The 16,560-nt window shown below is 48.5% G+C and overlaps 1 protein-coding gene and 1 long non-coding RNA gene across 6 annotated transcripts in view; one reads left to right on the top strand and one right to left on the bottom strand.

Annotated features, from left to right (window-relative positions):
* The window catches only part of STXBP1 (syntaxin binding protein 1), a 77,704-nt gene extending 70,149 nt beyond the window's left edge, over window positions 1–7,555 (top strand). For all 3 annotated transcript variants that reach the window (XM_023217088.2, XM_023217086.2, XM_023217087.1), the window contains one exon: window positions 5,624–7,555. In XM_023217088.2, the coding sequence (XP_023072856.1) occupies window positions 5,624–5,681 (58 nt within the window). In that variant the 3' untranslated portion in view covers window positions 5,682–7,555. The remainder of the gene's footprint in view (window positions 1–5,623) is intronic.
* LOC111545906 overlaps window positions 700–16,560 on the bottom strand; it is a 34,809-nt gene continuing 18,948 nt past the window's right edge. For 2 of the 3 annotated variants that reach the window (XR_004228469.1, XR_002732581.2), the window contains exons 2-4: window positions 9,484–9,647; window positions 3,160–7,360; window positions 700–1,912 (exon numbers count right to left, since the gene is read on the bottom strand). This is a non-coding gene — a long non-coding RNA (uncharacterized LOC111545906). Of the gene's footprint in view, window positions 1,913–3,159; window positions 7,361–9,483; window positions 9,648–13,619; window positions 13,674–16,560 lie in introns of those variants that run through there. The other variant, XR_002732582.2, reaches the window with a different exon arrangement.

The raw sequence follows: 16,560 nt of genomic DNA, 5'->3' as shown, positions 1-16,560 counted from the left end.
GCTCCAGTCTTTAGTGGGAAGAGCTTTTGTTTCATGTTCCTCTGTAGGAAACAGCACTTAACAAGTCATTTGCTCTTTTAGTAATTACTTTTAATTCTGTGGATCCTTTCAAGAGTTGAGTAGTCATACCCCTCTCTCTCCCACTGAAGTCCCTTGGTAAGGTCCGAGAGCCTTTCAGTAGAAATGTATTCTTTTTTTTTTAAAGATGGGGTCTTGCTGTGTTGCCCATGCTGGAGTGCAGTGGCTCTTCACAGGTGTGATCACAACACACTGCAGCCTCAAACTCCTGGCCTCAAGAGATCCTCCTGTCTCCACCTCCCGAGTAGCTAGGACCACAGGCCCACACCGCTGTGCCCAGCATAAACCTATTATTAATGCTCTGTGTGGTTTTAGAGAGCATCTTCTGTCTCCCACCAAGCTTGTTACCCAGAACCTGTTGTCTGCTTAGTAGACTATCCAAATTTTATTTTATTTATTATTATTATTATTATTATTATATTATTATTATTATTATTATTTTGAGATGGAGTTTCACTCTCATTGCCCAGGCTGGAGTGCAACGGTGCGACCTCGGCTCACCACAACCTCCACCTCCTGGTTTCAACCGATTCTCCTGCCTCAGCCTCCCGAGTAGCTGGGATTACAGGCATGTGCCACCACGCCCGGCTAATTTTTTTTGTATTTTTAGTAGAGACAGGGTTTCTCCATGTTGGTCAGGCTGGTCTCAAATTCCCAACCTCGGGTGATCCGCGTGCCTCAGCCTCCCAAAGTGCTGGGATTATAGGCGTGAGCCACCGCGCACAGCCGACTATCCAAATTTTGATCTTCAAAATTGTCCTCGTTCCCTCCTCTGTCTTTCCATCCTTCAGATATGATGGGAACCTCCTATGTGTTTAAATGGCAGACTTCCATCATCACATCGGTGACTCCTTAGCTTGTTATACATTCTGTCATGAGGCCATATTTTGTGTACCTGACTTTGTGTATATTATTGACAATGGACCCTTGAAAAGCCCCTTCACCTGAGCTGAGATGTGGCCCAGTGAGTCACAGAGCTTGAGTCCCCCATGAGCAGTGGAGAGAGACCTGGACTCAGAGCCCGGAGGACTGGCCTCTACCCCAGCTCCTCCATGGGCACCGGTATGGCTGTAGGAAGATACCCTCGCTCTCTCGGCCATAGCATAGGAGCACAGGGAAGCTGGATCGCAGTGCCCCCAGGCATGCAGGACCTCTGACATTCTGCACATTCAGTGATTACGATTTGTGCCTCAAACCATGCAGTCCTGCCCACTCTCTCACTCTCTGGTGAGCCTCAGGGGAATGGCCCATCAGAACCTTGGCTAGGTGGCATCAGCAGCTGCTTGTGTATGTAAGGAAAATGATGCTTCCTCCTAAAGGTAGGAACAGAAGGCTACACTCCTTATCTCCTCCTCTCTCCCTTCCTTGACATGAACGTCAGGGCAGCAGTGTGCTAAGGAACTGAAAGTAGTTGGGAAAGCAGAAAGTGGACCTGGTTATAGCCCTGGGCTATAGCTCCCATCCTGCCTGGGCTGGCCGTCCCTATAAAGCAAGGCCAGTATGTGGTGAATAGAAGCCATTCTTTAAAAAAAAAAAAAAAACATTCCTTAGAAGCACCTTGATAGGTTGTAAATCAGAGACATCTGGTTCTGTGTGCAGACTGCAGGTAGGTGGATGGATTTGCTGCAGTATGTATTTTAAGACTTCTAGAAAGACAAATGTTCAGTCGAGTCTGCAGCAATACCAGACCACTTGCAGCATCTGAAAGAATCACAGGCTCAAACTGCAAAAGCTCCTGCTAGGATGAGTTCTGGGCTTCCCTGCTTCAGAACAAGCTGCTGCTTTGCAGAGTATTTTCCTTTGCGTTATATTTGATCAGCACAGTAGGTCTCAGCTGCCATCAAAACAAAGAGAAAAAGTAAACAGACTCCGTATATTCCTGGCTTCTGAAATCATTTGCTGAGTGGTGTTGGGCTTTACAGCATTCAGTTAAGCAAGGCACAGAACCCTAATACCAGTGAGGTCAGAAAGCAGATTAAGGTCTGACTTGCCCTCTTCTATTGTGATCGGCCAGGTGACCAAAGTGCAGGACAGTGCCAATCATCAGAAAACCTGAGTGTCCTAAAGACCAGCATTGTGACAGCATATCTTTTGTGTCTTTTTTCTTTCTTTTGAGTCAGGGTTTCACTCTGTTACCCAGGCTGGAGTGCAGTGGCATGATTTCAGCTCACTGCACCTGGACCTCCTGGATTCAAGCGATCCTTCCACCTCAGCCTACCTAGTAGCTGGGACCACAGGCATGCGCCACCACGCCCGGCTAATTTTTTTCTGTTTTTGGTAGAGACTGGGTTTCACCATGTTGCCCCAGGCTGGTCTTGAACTCCTGAGCTCAAGTTACCCTCTAGCCTTGGCCTACCAAGTGCTGGGATTACAGGCATGAGCCACTGTGCCTGGCCCAACATGTCTTTTAAGAGAGGATGAGTTTTCCTGCAGCAAATGAGAGCGTTCCTAGCAGACACTGTGCATGGGTGATGGTGCCACACCCTCTCTTCCCGGCTCCTCTCCCTCCTGTAGCTGAGGCTGGCTCCCCCAAGGTCAGGGTTAACCAACAACTCTCGCTAAATCCTCACCAATCCCTCCACATTGTCTAAGAAATGAAATCTTTTGATTAGATTTTCACCTCTCTGCTCTGGTTGGTTTATGATAAAAGTACTCTTCACTGGGGAGTACCCAAGAGATTGTCAGAAGCAAATGAGAGAGAGCTGAAGACTGGATCAGATCTTTGTAGTACCTGGGGGCCACTTGGGAGAAAGTCTGAGGGTTTTTATATACATTATTTTGCTTCATTCCAGATTGGGATCAGGTACGTTTCATTTTTCTTTGGGACTCAGATTTGAATCTGAATTCAGGCCCACGTATTGCCTGGCTGCTATTTAAGCATCCACCTGCCCATCCCCTCCCCTCCCCTCCCAGGGGCCACAGGGTCCCGAGAATCAGGAGCCTGGAGGCACTGCTTCTCCTGTCTGTGCCACCCACCCTGAGCAAGCACCTGACTACTCTGGCCTTCATGTGTCCTGTGTGTAGGATGAGAGGGGAGGGCCGGATCCCAGTTTTCCAAACCTGGCTGATGATCATACTCACCTGGGCTGCTCTTAAACGTACACGTTTTCTGGCGCCACCCTGCATATTCTGAGTCAGTAGGTCTGCTTCAGCCAAACTCAAGAATGATTGGACCAGCTAGCCTGCAAGAACACTTTCGGTTTTCAGATTCTGTCCGCATAGAAAGAAGGATTTTGTCCCATCAGAGCTTGCTGTGTCTGGCCCACAGCTTTGAAAACATGTACACAGTCATTGTGGATGGGCCTCAACTTAGTTTTTAGAGACCAACTTAGTTTTTACATTTCATAATCTTCCAGTTATAGGGACTAAATAAGACCCTCAGAGCAATAGAGCTCACTTGCTGCTGTATTCTGGAAAACCAATATGGTCAGTCATCTGTGGATTCAAAATGAGAACGTGTGCAAAATGTGGATGATGGACTCACTCAGCTTAATTTGCAATGTTTATAGTGGTGAGAAGCTTGACCAATTTATTAAAACAACACGGATGATCGAGTGTGAAGAATTGGCTTTCTAATGGTCAGCATTTACACCAGCTAGTCTGGTTCCCTTAAAGAAACTACACAGGTGAAGTTCTAGGCCCATGCCTGTTGCCTAGGCTTCACTGATTGTCTCCAGTACTCAGTCCTAGAATTGTTCTTCAGTCAAGACTGGGAGCAATGAATGGTCAGTGATTAGATAATATGAGACTTCTAGTGCATTAATTCCCTAACCTCTGTCTGACCTCCCCCAAATCCTAGATTTACATATCAGCAAGGACAGGGAGGACTTTGGAATCAGCATCTGATCAGAGGAACTCCTTCAGATGCATCCTGTAAGATGAGTCTGCCCTGTTATTTCCTGGAGTCATTTGGATGGCTAAGGAGGGCCTCGGGGATGTTTTCTCTGGCACATGCGCTCCTTGCTGTTGCCTTTAACGAGGAAGCTCCCAAGCGAATCCCCACACTCTGCAGGACAGGCCGTCTTTCAGCATTTGGACACGTGGGCTACATGGAGTTGCAATTTGGAGGCCCCCCATCCTGGCAATGGTTCACTCTTCAGAGTCTGGGGCAAGCCTTGTAATGTGCGTCCTTGCTTCTCATTTGTACATCAGCCTTTGGCCTCTTTTAGGACAAGCAGGAGGAGTGGTAAGGTCACAGAAATGAGTGGACTTCAGGGGAAAGGAGTGCTATAAAGAAGCCCAGGGACACACTCCTGAAACCTGCATCGCATTTGCTGAAGGAGCCTCGGGTCTGCAGAATAATGAGTCAGCTTTCCAGCACAGGGCCCCTGCAGGCCGCATGCACAGGGCATCCATCTGAGGACAAGTTCCTTGCTCAGCCAGGAGTGGGCAGCTGGGGCCTGAACTGCAGAGAAGGGAATGTTGGAAGAACAGAGAGGGCTTTCCAAGTTTCTGCTAGTCTGGAGTGACCAGGAAGGGCTGCAGTTCCAGCAGTCTTGGGTCAGCTGAGCGAGTAGTCAGCGGTCAAATGCATAGGGACCCTGGTATTGGAGTCATGCCCAATGAGCCAGCCAAAGCCTTCTTTTCCTGCCCTTGAGGTGGAAATCTGGCATCCAGTGGTTTCTGCTCCCATGAAGGCCCATTCCTTTGCCACGTCTCCAGGGAGGCACATTTTCAAGTACGGGTCTCTTTTGTTCCGTTCTTCTCTCCCACCAGGACCTTTCTTTGAAGCGCACTGCTGCATGTGTGCAGGCCTCATGCTCACCCACACACCACCCCAGTCACCTCTGTTCTGTTTAAGTCCATGTCCAAACCACACGACCCATGCATCTTTTTTTACTGCACTTACTAGATCTGTCTCTCTCTCCTTATGAAAAAGACTTTCATTTATTTTTATTTTTATTTTTGCAGTAGAAGTATATCTAATTCCATTAGCTTAAATTTTTGCAAGCATTTCTAATCTCTTACAATACGCGGTCTCTGCAAGGTAAGGCCTCAGGTCCCCTGGCCCTTTCCCTCTCACACCTGAGGTCCCACCCACCAGGGCAGTACCAACTGGCTGGCTCCCAGAGGTCAGTGGATTCTCCCAGGGGGCTTTGCCTGTCAGCATCCTCTCCCAGGCACCGTGCTTTCCACACATGGTCCCCCTACCAACTCTGGCTCCATTTTCAACCTTTCCCCCTTGCCATGTTTGGAATTTCTCTCCCCGGCTTCACTTGGAGTTTAAGAGTGAATTAGAAATGCAACTGCCCATCACCTGTAGATGGCTCTGCACCCTGATGGCGAGGCGGCTCGTTCCTTGGTGCAGCCTGGGACCTTGCCTGAGCCAGAGGATGTGTTTTGTTTATCCACAGCCCCCGAATATTTCCCAGGCCTATTGCAACGGGACCCCAATCCCAACCCCCGCTCCCCTCCCTGCTTCCACTAGACCCAGACCAGGGTGGGGGAGGGGGGTGGGTGCAGATCTGGCAGTCGAGAAGCGCAGGAAAGGAAAAGTGTTAGAAACCAGAACTGGCAAGCTCACTGTCTTCTCTGCCTCCTCCAGGATCCACGCACATCCTCACCCCACAGAAACTGCTGGACACGCTGAAGAAACTGAATAAAACAGATGAAGAAATAAGCAGTTAAAAAAATAAGTCGCCCCTCCAAACACGCCCCATCCCACAGCGGTCCACAGCTTCCCACCACCGCCCGCCTCGGTTCCTTTGCGTCCTTTGCCTCCCCAGCCCTGCACGCCCTGGCCGGCACTGTTGCCGCTGCGTTCTCGTGTTCAGTGATGCCCTCTTCTTGTTTGAAACAAAAGAAAATCATGCATTGTGTTTTTTTAAAAGAGTATCTTACATATGTATCCTGAAAGGAGAAGTTCATGTGCAGTTGGTGTGCAGCAGGAGAAGTTTCTGGACTGTTAGGATGAATGGATGCCTCCTCCCCGTTATTTAAGATTTGTGACCTTGTACATAACCCTGGGTGACATGTGCACATTGCTTGGGTATGGAACGGTAGAAATGTGGGTATTTTTAAAACTTTGTTTGGGGTTGTTCCTGTCCTTGTTGAGAATCATAGAGATGCCTGTGTTCTTGGAGTATTTCACACTGAGGACTAATCTGTTATCTTCATTCCAGTCTCTACCCCTCAGTGCCTGCTCTCATCCAAATAACCTGGGAGGTGACAATCGGGACATCTCAGGAGGTCCGAGGTGGAACAGACCTCTTTGCCTTTCCCAGTGTCTCATGCCCCCAGTGGTGTGGCTGTGGGTGGAGGCTGGGGTGTCCGCACGAAGCCAGGCCAGCGTCCTCCTCCACAGCCCGTAACTGCCTCCTCCCCGGCCTGTGTCCACAGCGCTGTGATCCTGAGGGAAGTCCTCCAGTCTAAGTCACAGTGCCCCGACAGGTGAGAAGCAAACTCCCGCTGGGAGCCTCCATCTCTTTGGAAAAACAGTCCGGAGCCTGTGGCCCAGGCCCTTCTGTCCCCAGGCATCACCCCAACAGCTCATTTTCCCTAGTCAGCCTTTGTTCAAGGGTCAGGAATGAACCAGAACAGATGGGTTCTGGAGGTACCTGAACAGAGGGCTGTGGCTGTGGAGAAGGTTCTTGGCCCATTGGATTCACACAGACCCTGTACCCTCTCGGCAAGCATCTTCAGTCAGATTATCCTCAGTTTCAGATACTTCATAATACCTTATTTTGTGTCATGTGGGGTCATACGTCATCGTGTTTGTAAGAGAAGATGGTCATTTTATTCTCTGTATAAAACTTAGCTCTAAAGCAGAAACTAAAGCAGCAAATGCAGGAAAGGCTGTCTCGCCATCCTCAAGACTCAGCAGCTCTCATTCTCCAGTGGTGAGCACACCATTTGTCCTGCTGCTGTTGTCGTGAAATATAACAGTGGAAGTCACAAAAATGTCCCCTGCCCAGCCCCCTCGCCGCCCTTGACCTCCCGCAAGCCATGTGTGTATTACTTGTCTAGTGATGTCCTTGCAAAGTGCTGTACACGAGCTCGGCGCCACTTCCACCTCCCTTTCAGAGCCTGCTCCCCGCCCTCTCCGCTCGCTGCATTGTGGTGTTCTCTTCTCAAGGCTTTGAAATCTCCCCTTGCACTGAAATTAGTCGTCAGATCTCTCCCCGTCTCCCTCCCAACTTATACGACCTGATTTCCTTAGGACGGAACCGCAGGCACCTGCTCCGGGTATCTTACTCCCACTGCTTGTTCTGTCCCCTTCCTCGGACCAAACAGTGCTCATGCTTCAGGACCTTGTTTGTCGAAGATGTTGGTTTCCCTCTCTCTGTTATTTATATGAAAATAATTTATCAAAAGGATATTTTAAAAAAGCTAGTCTGTCTTGAAACTTGTTTACCCTAAAATTATCAGAATCTCAGTGTTTGAAAGTATTGAAGCACAAACATATATCATCTCTGTACCATTCTGTACTAAAGCACTTGAGTCTAATAAATAAAGAAATCAGCACCCCTTCCTGGTGTCCAGGGGCCTGTAGTCTGGCTTTCCTTTGGGCAACAGAAGGAGAAAGCTTTTGCAGCAGTTCATCACAGAGGAGGCGGCCACCCCGAGCTGTGGCATGGAGTCAGGTCCCCGTGGCTTGCATTAAATCTGTAGCTGCTTCGCACTGGGGACTAGCCATGGAACTTGTCTTGGGCCTCTAGCTGCAACAGGACGCTGCCTAGAGATGAGGCCATTCTTCCACCGCGTTTCTCCTTATCTAGAATGCCTGCCTCCCTCCTTCCCTCCCTCCCTCCCTCTCTTCCTTCCTTGTTGGAATTACAGGCACCCACCACCATGTCCAGCTAATTTTTGTATTTTTAGTAGACACGGGGTTTTGCCATGTTGGTCAGGCTGGTCTTGAACTCCTGACCTCAGGTGATCTGCCCGCCTCAGCCTTAGAATGCTTTTCTAACGCAGACACTGCGGGGCTCCATCTTTGCAGATGCTCCCTCTCCAATCATGTGGTGCCTGTGTATTTAGGGCACGCAGTGAGGTCACTTCACCAGCATTACTCCTCTGCTCCTGCTGCTGCACCATCCACCCTACGTGTATAATGAACTTCTCTCCAGGATGGAAGCTGGTGCGTGTCCTGCTTCTCTTGGAACCTGCTCATGACCTGAGAAGACTGCGGTGAGGTGGGCCCAGCTCTCAGAGTGGACCCTAGGTGAGGGTTGAGGCCACACAGGAAACTCGCTAGAATGCTGGGCCCAGGGGAGTGAGACCCTTTGTAGGGACTTCTGTCTCTACTTCTTTTTCCCATCATTCTCATTCTGGTCCTGATCTTTACGGCACTGAGAAAGCTACCAACTCGACGGCAGTGGGTGGAATTTGCACCACCATAGCCTGCTATAGTTTAGTGAGACATGTCTCATAAGGAGGTAACAACCATTGACTGACCATGCCAGGCCCGTCAGTTACTTGCCTGTTAGGCAGATCCTCTCCCATTCTACAGATGAGGAAGCTGACGCTCAGAGAGATGCAGAAATTCAGAAAGCTCACTCCCCTGACACCCATCGTCTTGTTGTTGTTTTGAGACTGGGTCTCACTCCCTTGCCCAGGCTGGAGTGGAGTGGCCCAATCACAGCTTATTGCAGCCTTGACCTCCCGAGCTCAGGTGATCCTCCCACCTCAGCCTCTCGAGTAACTGAAACCACAGAACCACAGGCACGTGCCACCATGCTCAGCTAATTTTTGTATTTTTCTGGAGAGACGGAGTCTTACTGTGTTGCCCAGGCTGGTCTCGAACTCCTAGGCTCAAGCGACTGGCCTGCCTCAGCCTCCCAAACTGCCGGGATTACAAGTGTGAGCCACTGTGGCCCCCATTATCTGTCATTAGTTAGTTCACCAGCAAACAGAAGGTTTTGGAACGAGATCTAAGATTGGAATTTTAAAAATTCTAAATTGTTCTAAGCCAAATTTACATTAAAGCAAAAGCAGCACTGTTTGCTGCTTCCTGGGATCATCTGTCCCTCCAAGCTCATGGGAGTGGCTTTCTAGTATCTCCCTGGTTGTTGCTGAAGTCTTCTGTCCCAGCTTTCATCACCTCTCTCCATTCCACCCCTTCACTGCCACCCAAGAGCAAATGAGTGTGGCCCTTTAGGTTCTGGGCCAAAGCCCTGGTCCTTCTGTGTTACCAGCAGAGATGGAACCCACAGGCTAAAAAGTCTCCAATGCTGTTAAATATCCTTGGAGGAGCAGGGAGTTCCAAAACAACCCAAAGCACCAACTGAGCCATTCTAAAGCCACGTCTGTGAGCTGCAGCCAGGCACTGTGCCTCTCCGGAGGCCCTGGTCCAGGCTGTGGGGCTCAGCAGAGACTGCCAGGGGCCTGTACACCCCCCACCAAGCATTTGTTCCTGAGGAAGCAGAAGGCCAGAGTGGTTAGGAGCAGACTTGAGCATCAGCACACCTGGGTTAAATCCACCCTTGGCCTCTTTCCACATGATCCTGACAGGTGACTCTGTTTCCTCCTGTACTGCCCGTGGAGGCGGGAAGCTGAGCCCAGCTCCCAGGAAGCACAGTGAGGGCTCAGCCATTGATGGTGATGATAGTGATGATGAGTCCAAGCCAAGCCTGGGGAGAAAAGAATAAATAGTCTCGTCAATTTAAAAAAGCCCAATGCTCATCAACAAGAGAACAGATAAACTGTATGTATATTCACCCAATGGTGAGTTTAAGGCAGTTAAAAATGCATGACACACAGTTGCATAGATCCACATGAATAGATCTCAGACACTTGACAGTGAGTGAAAAGAGCACAGTATGGGAGGATACAGACAGGATGGTGCATTTATATAAAGCTTCAACGTTGCAGGCTGAAAGAGTGAGGGTCGTGATGAACTCAGTATCCTGGAGCCTATATGAGTAAACAGCAAACTGTTCTCATAAATGCAGAATGTTGGCAAACTGACAAACTGCATCTGCCGCCCAGAAAGAATGCAGAGGGCAGTCATGCCCTAAGCGCCGTTTTCTTGTGATTAGGTACATCTGAAACCTGTTAGCAATAATGTGAACCTGTAATCAATTAAGTAGCTGACCAGTCATTACCTCCTCCTCCCTGCTCTTTCTACCCCATAAATACGAAGGGCTGTAGAAGCTCAGAGCTGCTGCTTTTGCTCACTAGAAGCAGGGAGCCGCCTTCTTCCCCCGACCACTTCTTTAAAATAGTTTAAGTTTTCATTTCTGCGTTCATCATTCAGTCCCATAGTAACCGTGGCAAACCACGGCACTTCAGAACCTCATAAAAAGCACCATATATTGCTTGTGGATACACATGTTGTAAATGTGTGAAAACACGTGTGGAAATAACAAATACCAAAGTCAGGATAGTGACTGGCCATGGGGAAGGGATGGTTATTATTGTTGTCTTATATCTTCAATTTCAAATGAGCCATGGACTTAAAAGTGCTTCATTGAATTTAAAAAAAAAAAAAAGAGTATTAATACAATCATTCTGATTGTGGTTATACATTAAGGCCAAGCACAGTGGCTCATGCCTGTAATCCCAACACTTTGGGAGGTTGAGGAGGGCAAATCACTTGAGCCCAGGAGTTTGAGACCAGCCTAGACAACATGGTGAAATCCTGTCTCTACAAAAAATTTAAAAATGACCCTGACATGGTGGCATGTGCCTGTAGTCCCAGCTACTCAGGAGGCAGAGGTGGGAGGATCACCTGAGCCCGGGAGTTCAAGGCTGCAGTGAGCTGTGATTGTGCCACTGCACTCCAGCTGGGACAACAGCAAGACCCTGTCTCTAAATAAATAAATAATACATGGCACTTATTATGTGCCAGGCACTGAGTGCTTTATATGTGACTTGCTGAATCTTCTCAACAACTGTACGAGTTAGGTGCCATTATTAGCCCTACTTACATATGCGGAAGCAAAACCACACAGAGACAAAGCAACTTGGCTAGGGCCCTCCAGTTAGTACATGGCAGAGACTAGATTTAAACACAGCCGTCTGACTCCAGAGTCCTCCACTATCAGAAAAACATTATCAGCTGGGTGCGGTGGCTCACGCCTGTTAATCCCAGCACTTTGGGAGGCCGAGGAGGGTGGATCACTTGAGATCAGAAGTTCAAAACCAGCCTGGCCAACATGGTGAAACCCCGTCTCTACTAAAAATACAAAAAAAAAAAAAAAAAAAAATTAGCTGGGCACGGTGGTGGACACCTGTAATCCCAGCTACTTGGGAGGCTGAAGCAGGAGAATCACTTGACCCCGGGAGGCAGAGGTTGCAGTGAACCAAGATTGTGCCATTGCACTCCAGCCTGGGGAACACAGCAAGACTCCATCTCAAAAAAGAAAGAAAACATTCTTGGCATAAGCAGACAGTGGGATTCCAGTGTGAATACAAAGTGTGAGTCTGTATAGGCTGGAACAAATGACTCGTGAAGGATGATGATTTTACACAAGCAACAAAAAAGAAGAAAAAGAATGGAAATAAAGTGGTACAATAAAAATTGGATTTTCCTGGGCCAGTGAGTTATACCTGCCTGGTCCCCTGTGCATTACCTGTTATAAAAGAACATTGTCAAAGAGTGGATGAACACACTGAAATATTTTAGTTATTTCAGTTATTTCAATTAAATATTTCAATCAATTTCAAATGAAGCACAGTAACCTAGTCCATAAGCCAAGCACATTTTTCCAGACCAAGCACTAAAGAATACATTCTAGAATGAAATTGATGAATTCCATTGCTAAAGGTTGGGAAGAAACCCAAACTACAGAGACAGTGATCTGAGTTACGCTCCTTGGAGTACAAAGTGGCACCAACTGTTGCCAAGAAGCTTGTAAAACCAGCTACTGCTGGCCAGGTGTAGTGGCTCACGCCTGTAATTCCAGCACACTGGGAGGCTGAGGTGGGTGGATCACCTGAGGTCAGGAGTTCAGGACCACCCTGGCCAACATGGTGAAACCCCATCTCTACAAAAAATATGACCTCCAGCATCCTTCGAGCAGATGACACTGTTGGCTGGTGGGGAGTGTCCGTGGCAGACTATGTAGAAGGATGCTGTCAACACTTGTGGTCCCTCTTACAACTGGGTTGAATAGTGTGGAGCAGGATTTGAGTCTCCTCCTGGTGGGAGCGCTGCCTCTTTATGAAGGGGAAGTGCTCAGATAGTGCTTGCTCTGTTTATCATTAAAATCGCGTGCTCACATGACACCAAAAGCACAGACAAAACAAGAATAGGTAAATTGTTCTACTTCAAAACTTAAAACTACAATCAAAGGACACAATCTGCTGGGTGAAAAAGTCAGTCTCAGAGTAGGAAAAACTGTTTGCAAATCACATATCTGATAAGGGGCTAATATCCAGATCCAAGAACTCCTATACTCAACAACAAAAAACAATCTGACTTAAAAATGGGCAGAAGTTGGGCATGGTGGCGTGCACCTGTAGTCGTAACTACTTGGGAGGCTGAGGGGGCAGGATGGTTTGAGCCCAGGAGTTTCAGACCAGCCCGAGCAACACAGCAAGACCTCGAATCTATTTAAAAATAAACGAGATCAAAACCAGAAAAAAATGGGCAAAGGATTTGAATAGCCATTTCTCTAAATAAATTATACAAATGGCAAATAAGCACACAAAAAGATGCTCAACTTCACTAATCATTAGGGAAACGCAAGTCAAAACCACAATGAAATACTACCTCATACCTATTAGAATGGCTACTAGAAAAACAAAAAACAGGCTGGGCACGGTGGCTCATGCCTGTAATCCCACACTTTGAGAGGCCAAGGAGAACAGATTACATGAGCCCAGGAGTTCACGGCCAGCCTGGACAACATAGTGAGACCTCATCTCTACTAAAAAAGTAAAAGAGCCGGGCGCGGTGGCTCACGCCTGTAATCCCAGCACTTTGGGAGGCCGAGGCGGGAGGATCACGAGGTCAGGAGATCGAGACCATCCTGGCTAACACGGTGAAACTCCGTCTCTACTAAAAATATAAAAATACAGAAAATTAGCCGGGCAAGGTGGCGGGCGCCTGTAGTCCCAGCTACTTGGGAGGCTGAGGCAGGAGAATGGCGTGAACCTGGGAGGAGCTTGTTGTGAGCCAAGATCGCACCACTGAACTCCAGCCTGGGCGACAGAGCAAGACTGTCTCAAAAAAAAAAAAAAAAAGGTAAAAGAAAAATTAGCCAGTCATGGTGGCACATGCCTGTAACCCCAACTACTTGGGAGGCTCGCCTGAGCCCAGGAGATCAAGGCTGCAGTGAGCCATGATTGCACCACAGCACTCCAGCCAGCGCAACAGAGACCCTGTCTCAAAAAATAAAAACGGGTGGGGCAAATTCCTACCTATTCTCTCTGAAGCACGTGTGCCCCTCCCTATGGATATAGAATCCCTGGATCTAGTGGGTAATGGTATGGGGATCCACTATCTTCTCTGTTTCTAAGAAAAAACAACAAAAAAAGAAGAGGTGGGTTAAAGGTCCTGAATTAGCCGCCCCTGGAGCTGTCCCTGTCCCAGCAGCGGCTTCCCACAAGACCAACTTTTTTTTTTTCTTTTCTTTTTTTTTGAGAGGGAGTCTCACCCAGGCTGTAGTGCAGTGGTGTGATCTCGGCTCACTGCAACCTCTACCTCCCGGGTTCAAGCGATCCTCCTTCCTTAGCCTCCGGAGTAGCTGGGACCACAGGCTAATTTCTGTATTTTTAGTAGAGATGGGGTTTCACCACGTTTGCCAAGCTGGTCTCGAACTCATGACCTCAAGTCATCCGCCCGCCTCGGCCTCCCAAAGTGCTGGCACTATAGGTGTGAACCACCGCGCCCGGCCAAGGACAACTTCTTGGTGTTCCACAGAAGCCAAAATGCCCGGGGAACGCCCGGCGCTGCGGCAAGGGTGGGACTCCACCCGGAGCTGCCGCCAGGGCGCCTTCTGCCCTGACGCCCGCGCGCCCCTCAACCAACGCGGAAACGACACTCTAGGCCGAGACACTGTGAGCAAGGAAAAGGCCGCCACCCGACACCGGTCACGCGGCGGGTCAGACGCGGCCTCGGGACTGAGCTTGGGGAGGCCGGGCTTACGGGACTAGTAAACGTCTACTAGCCGGGATGTTTAGGGATTGGTCATCTCTGGCCCTGGAGGCGGGGTTCCTGGAGTAAGACGGTTGCTGATTGGCTGGCTTTCCCAGGCGGGGTTGTGAAGTGTTGGTCATTCTGTGTGGGTGCTGGGTTAGGCAGTAGGAATACTAAAATTGGAACCAATGACACTCAGATTGGTGAAGCGTTCCATATTTTGTCCATGTGATACCTTAAAGTAGGATGAAAGACTGTGCTGAGCAAAATAAAATGGGCTATCAGGGGAAAAAAAAAGAACTGGTTCTGGTAGTTAGCTGTTACCAGAAAAGTCTCTTCCTAGGAGAACAGGCACTGTTAATTCTCAGTGTTTATTGCATAGTGGTTACCAGACGGGCTACGGAGTTGAGCCTGGGATTTGATTCCTGACTTCCCTGTGTGACCTGCAGAAGTTACTTAAACTCAATTTTCACATCAACATAATGGGAATAATATAAGTGCCTCCAGAGACCGAGGCCGCCGGTCTCACTTGAGGCCAGGAGTTCGAGGCCGGCCTTGCCAACATGGTGAAACCCCGTCTCTACTAAAAATACAAACACTAGCTGGTTGTGGTGCACTCCAACCTGGGCAGCAGAGCAAGACTGTCTCAAAAAAATAATAAAGTCAAATAAAAATAAAGCAACTTGGAACCTGCACTTCTGCTGCTGATCAGATAATGCACTGCTCCTTCTCCGGTCTAGGAAGCTTATGTGTTAGGCTGTCTCTCTGCCCCCCTCTTGCCTGCTCCCTCCTTCTCTCAGCTACAGCTTCTCTGGCCTTCATCAAACTTGAGTTGTTTTTCTTGCCTTAGGCCCTGTGCTGTCTTTCCACCTCCCACACACACCCCTTATGGGCAGCATCTCCTTCTCCTCCAAGCCTAGCGCCTCCATGATGGGGGCTCTTCCTGGCTCATCCTCGTGCTTTTGGAGCTCTCTGTACCTTTCCTCTGTCGACTAAAAATGAAATCAGCCCTTCACTGACTGAACAGAGCCCCTCTTGGCTAAGGAACCCCAGAAAAACCTTAAAAACAGTTTTCGGCCATGATGAGATGGGGGGTCAGACACGCCTCATGAAGCCCCTCCGTCTTACAGTTTAGAAACAACAACTGACCAGCATTCACATTAAAATAGAGATCATAAGGCTGGCAGAGCAGACTCTTTATGGCAATACAGCGTCAAATTATAAACAGGACCTCGGGCCATGGCAGGTGAGGGTTAAGTCACACACTCCACACTTGCCACAAGCTGTTCTTTTTCTCTAGCAGCTAAACAAGCTCTAGATGGCCTGGAGATAAGCAATATTAAAACAACTACAATTCTCCCAGCTCCCAGAGGCTGAGGGACTGACCACCAGTTCCACCAGCCATAACTACAGCTTTCATTGGACAAGAGGCTGATTTCAGCAACTTTCTCCAGATAAGACCATGGACTGGCTCTGGTCAGTTTACAGAGATTGTGCACTTGCCTGCCCTCATTTTCTGAAAAGTCCTTTTGACGAATAGGGCCTAATTGTAATATATTTAAATGTCAAGTCTCCACCCCAAAGTAAACATGGGTCAAATGGTACATGCCTGTTTATTCAATATGCATGTGTCGAACTACCTTCATGAATATTCATAGCCCCTCCTGCAATCTGTTGAATATGTATGTTTAGCAAACCCATTCAGCATAAAGCTCCTACCCCAACCCCTCCTCCTATCTGTCTGTGGTCTTGGCTGGAGGCACGCTTCCTAGCCTGTGGGATGACCACCTTGCAGGCTGTAACCTCCTCTAAAGGAGTCTCCTCCTCTGCTTTCCCAAATTTATAAATCGTGAGTTTTTTCAAGTTAACGTATCACAGTACCAAATCACAGGTGTAATTCTGCTACTTGTGTTCACATCTGATTGACATCTTCCCCAACACACACAGGGCCACTCACTTTAATAAGGGCATAGGAGCAGGGATCTATTCGTTGAATAAAGAAAGGGAATGGATCAATGAATCAATGAATGAAGGCACTTAATCAAGACTCAGCTGTTTGCCAGACAGGCTCCAGTCCAAGGATCAGGAGTACTTGACCTGCTAAAGAAAGTGCTCTTCATCTCAGAGCTGATGAACCTGAACGTTTCAGTCATTTTCCTGCTAAAGTGCCCAGTCTACTTGAAATCTTTAAAAATTGGCGTGTTTGGGCCGGGCGCGGTGGCTCACGCCTGTAATCCCAGCACTTTGGGAGACTGAGGAGGGTGGATCACTTGAGGTCAGGAGTTCAAAACCAGCCTGGCCAACATGGTGGAAGCCCGTCTCTACTAAAAATACAAAATTAGCCAGGTGTGGTGGCACGTGTCTATAATCCCAGCTACTCAGGAGGCTGAGGCAGGAGAATTGCTTGAACCTAGTAGGCGGAGGTTGCAGTGAGCCAAGATCGCACCATTGCACTCCAG

This window comes from Piliocolobus tephrosceles, chromosome 14 (assembly GCF_002776525.5).
Source record: "Piliocolobus tephrosceles isolate RC106 chromosome 14, ASM277652v3, whole genome shotgun sequence".
Classification (NCBI taxonomy): domain Eukaryota; kingdom Metazoa; phylum Chordata; class Mammalia; order Primates; family Cercopithecidae; genus Piliocolobus; species Piliocolobus tephrosceles.
This window is presented reverse-complemented; position numbering and strand designations above follow the sequence as displayed.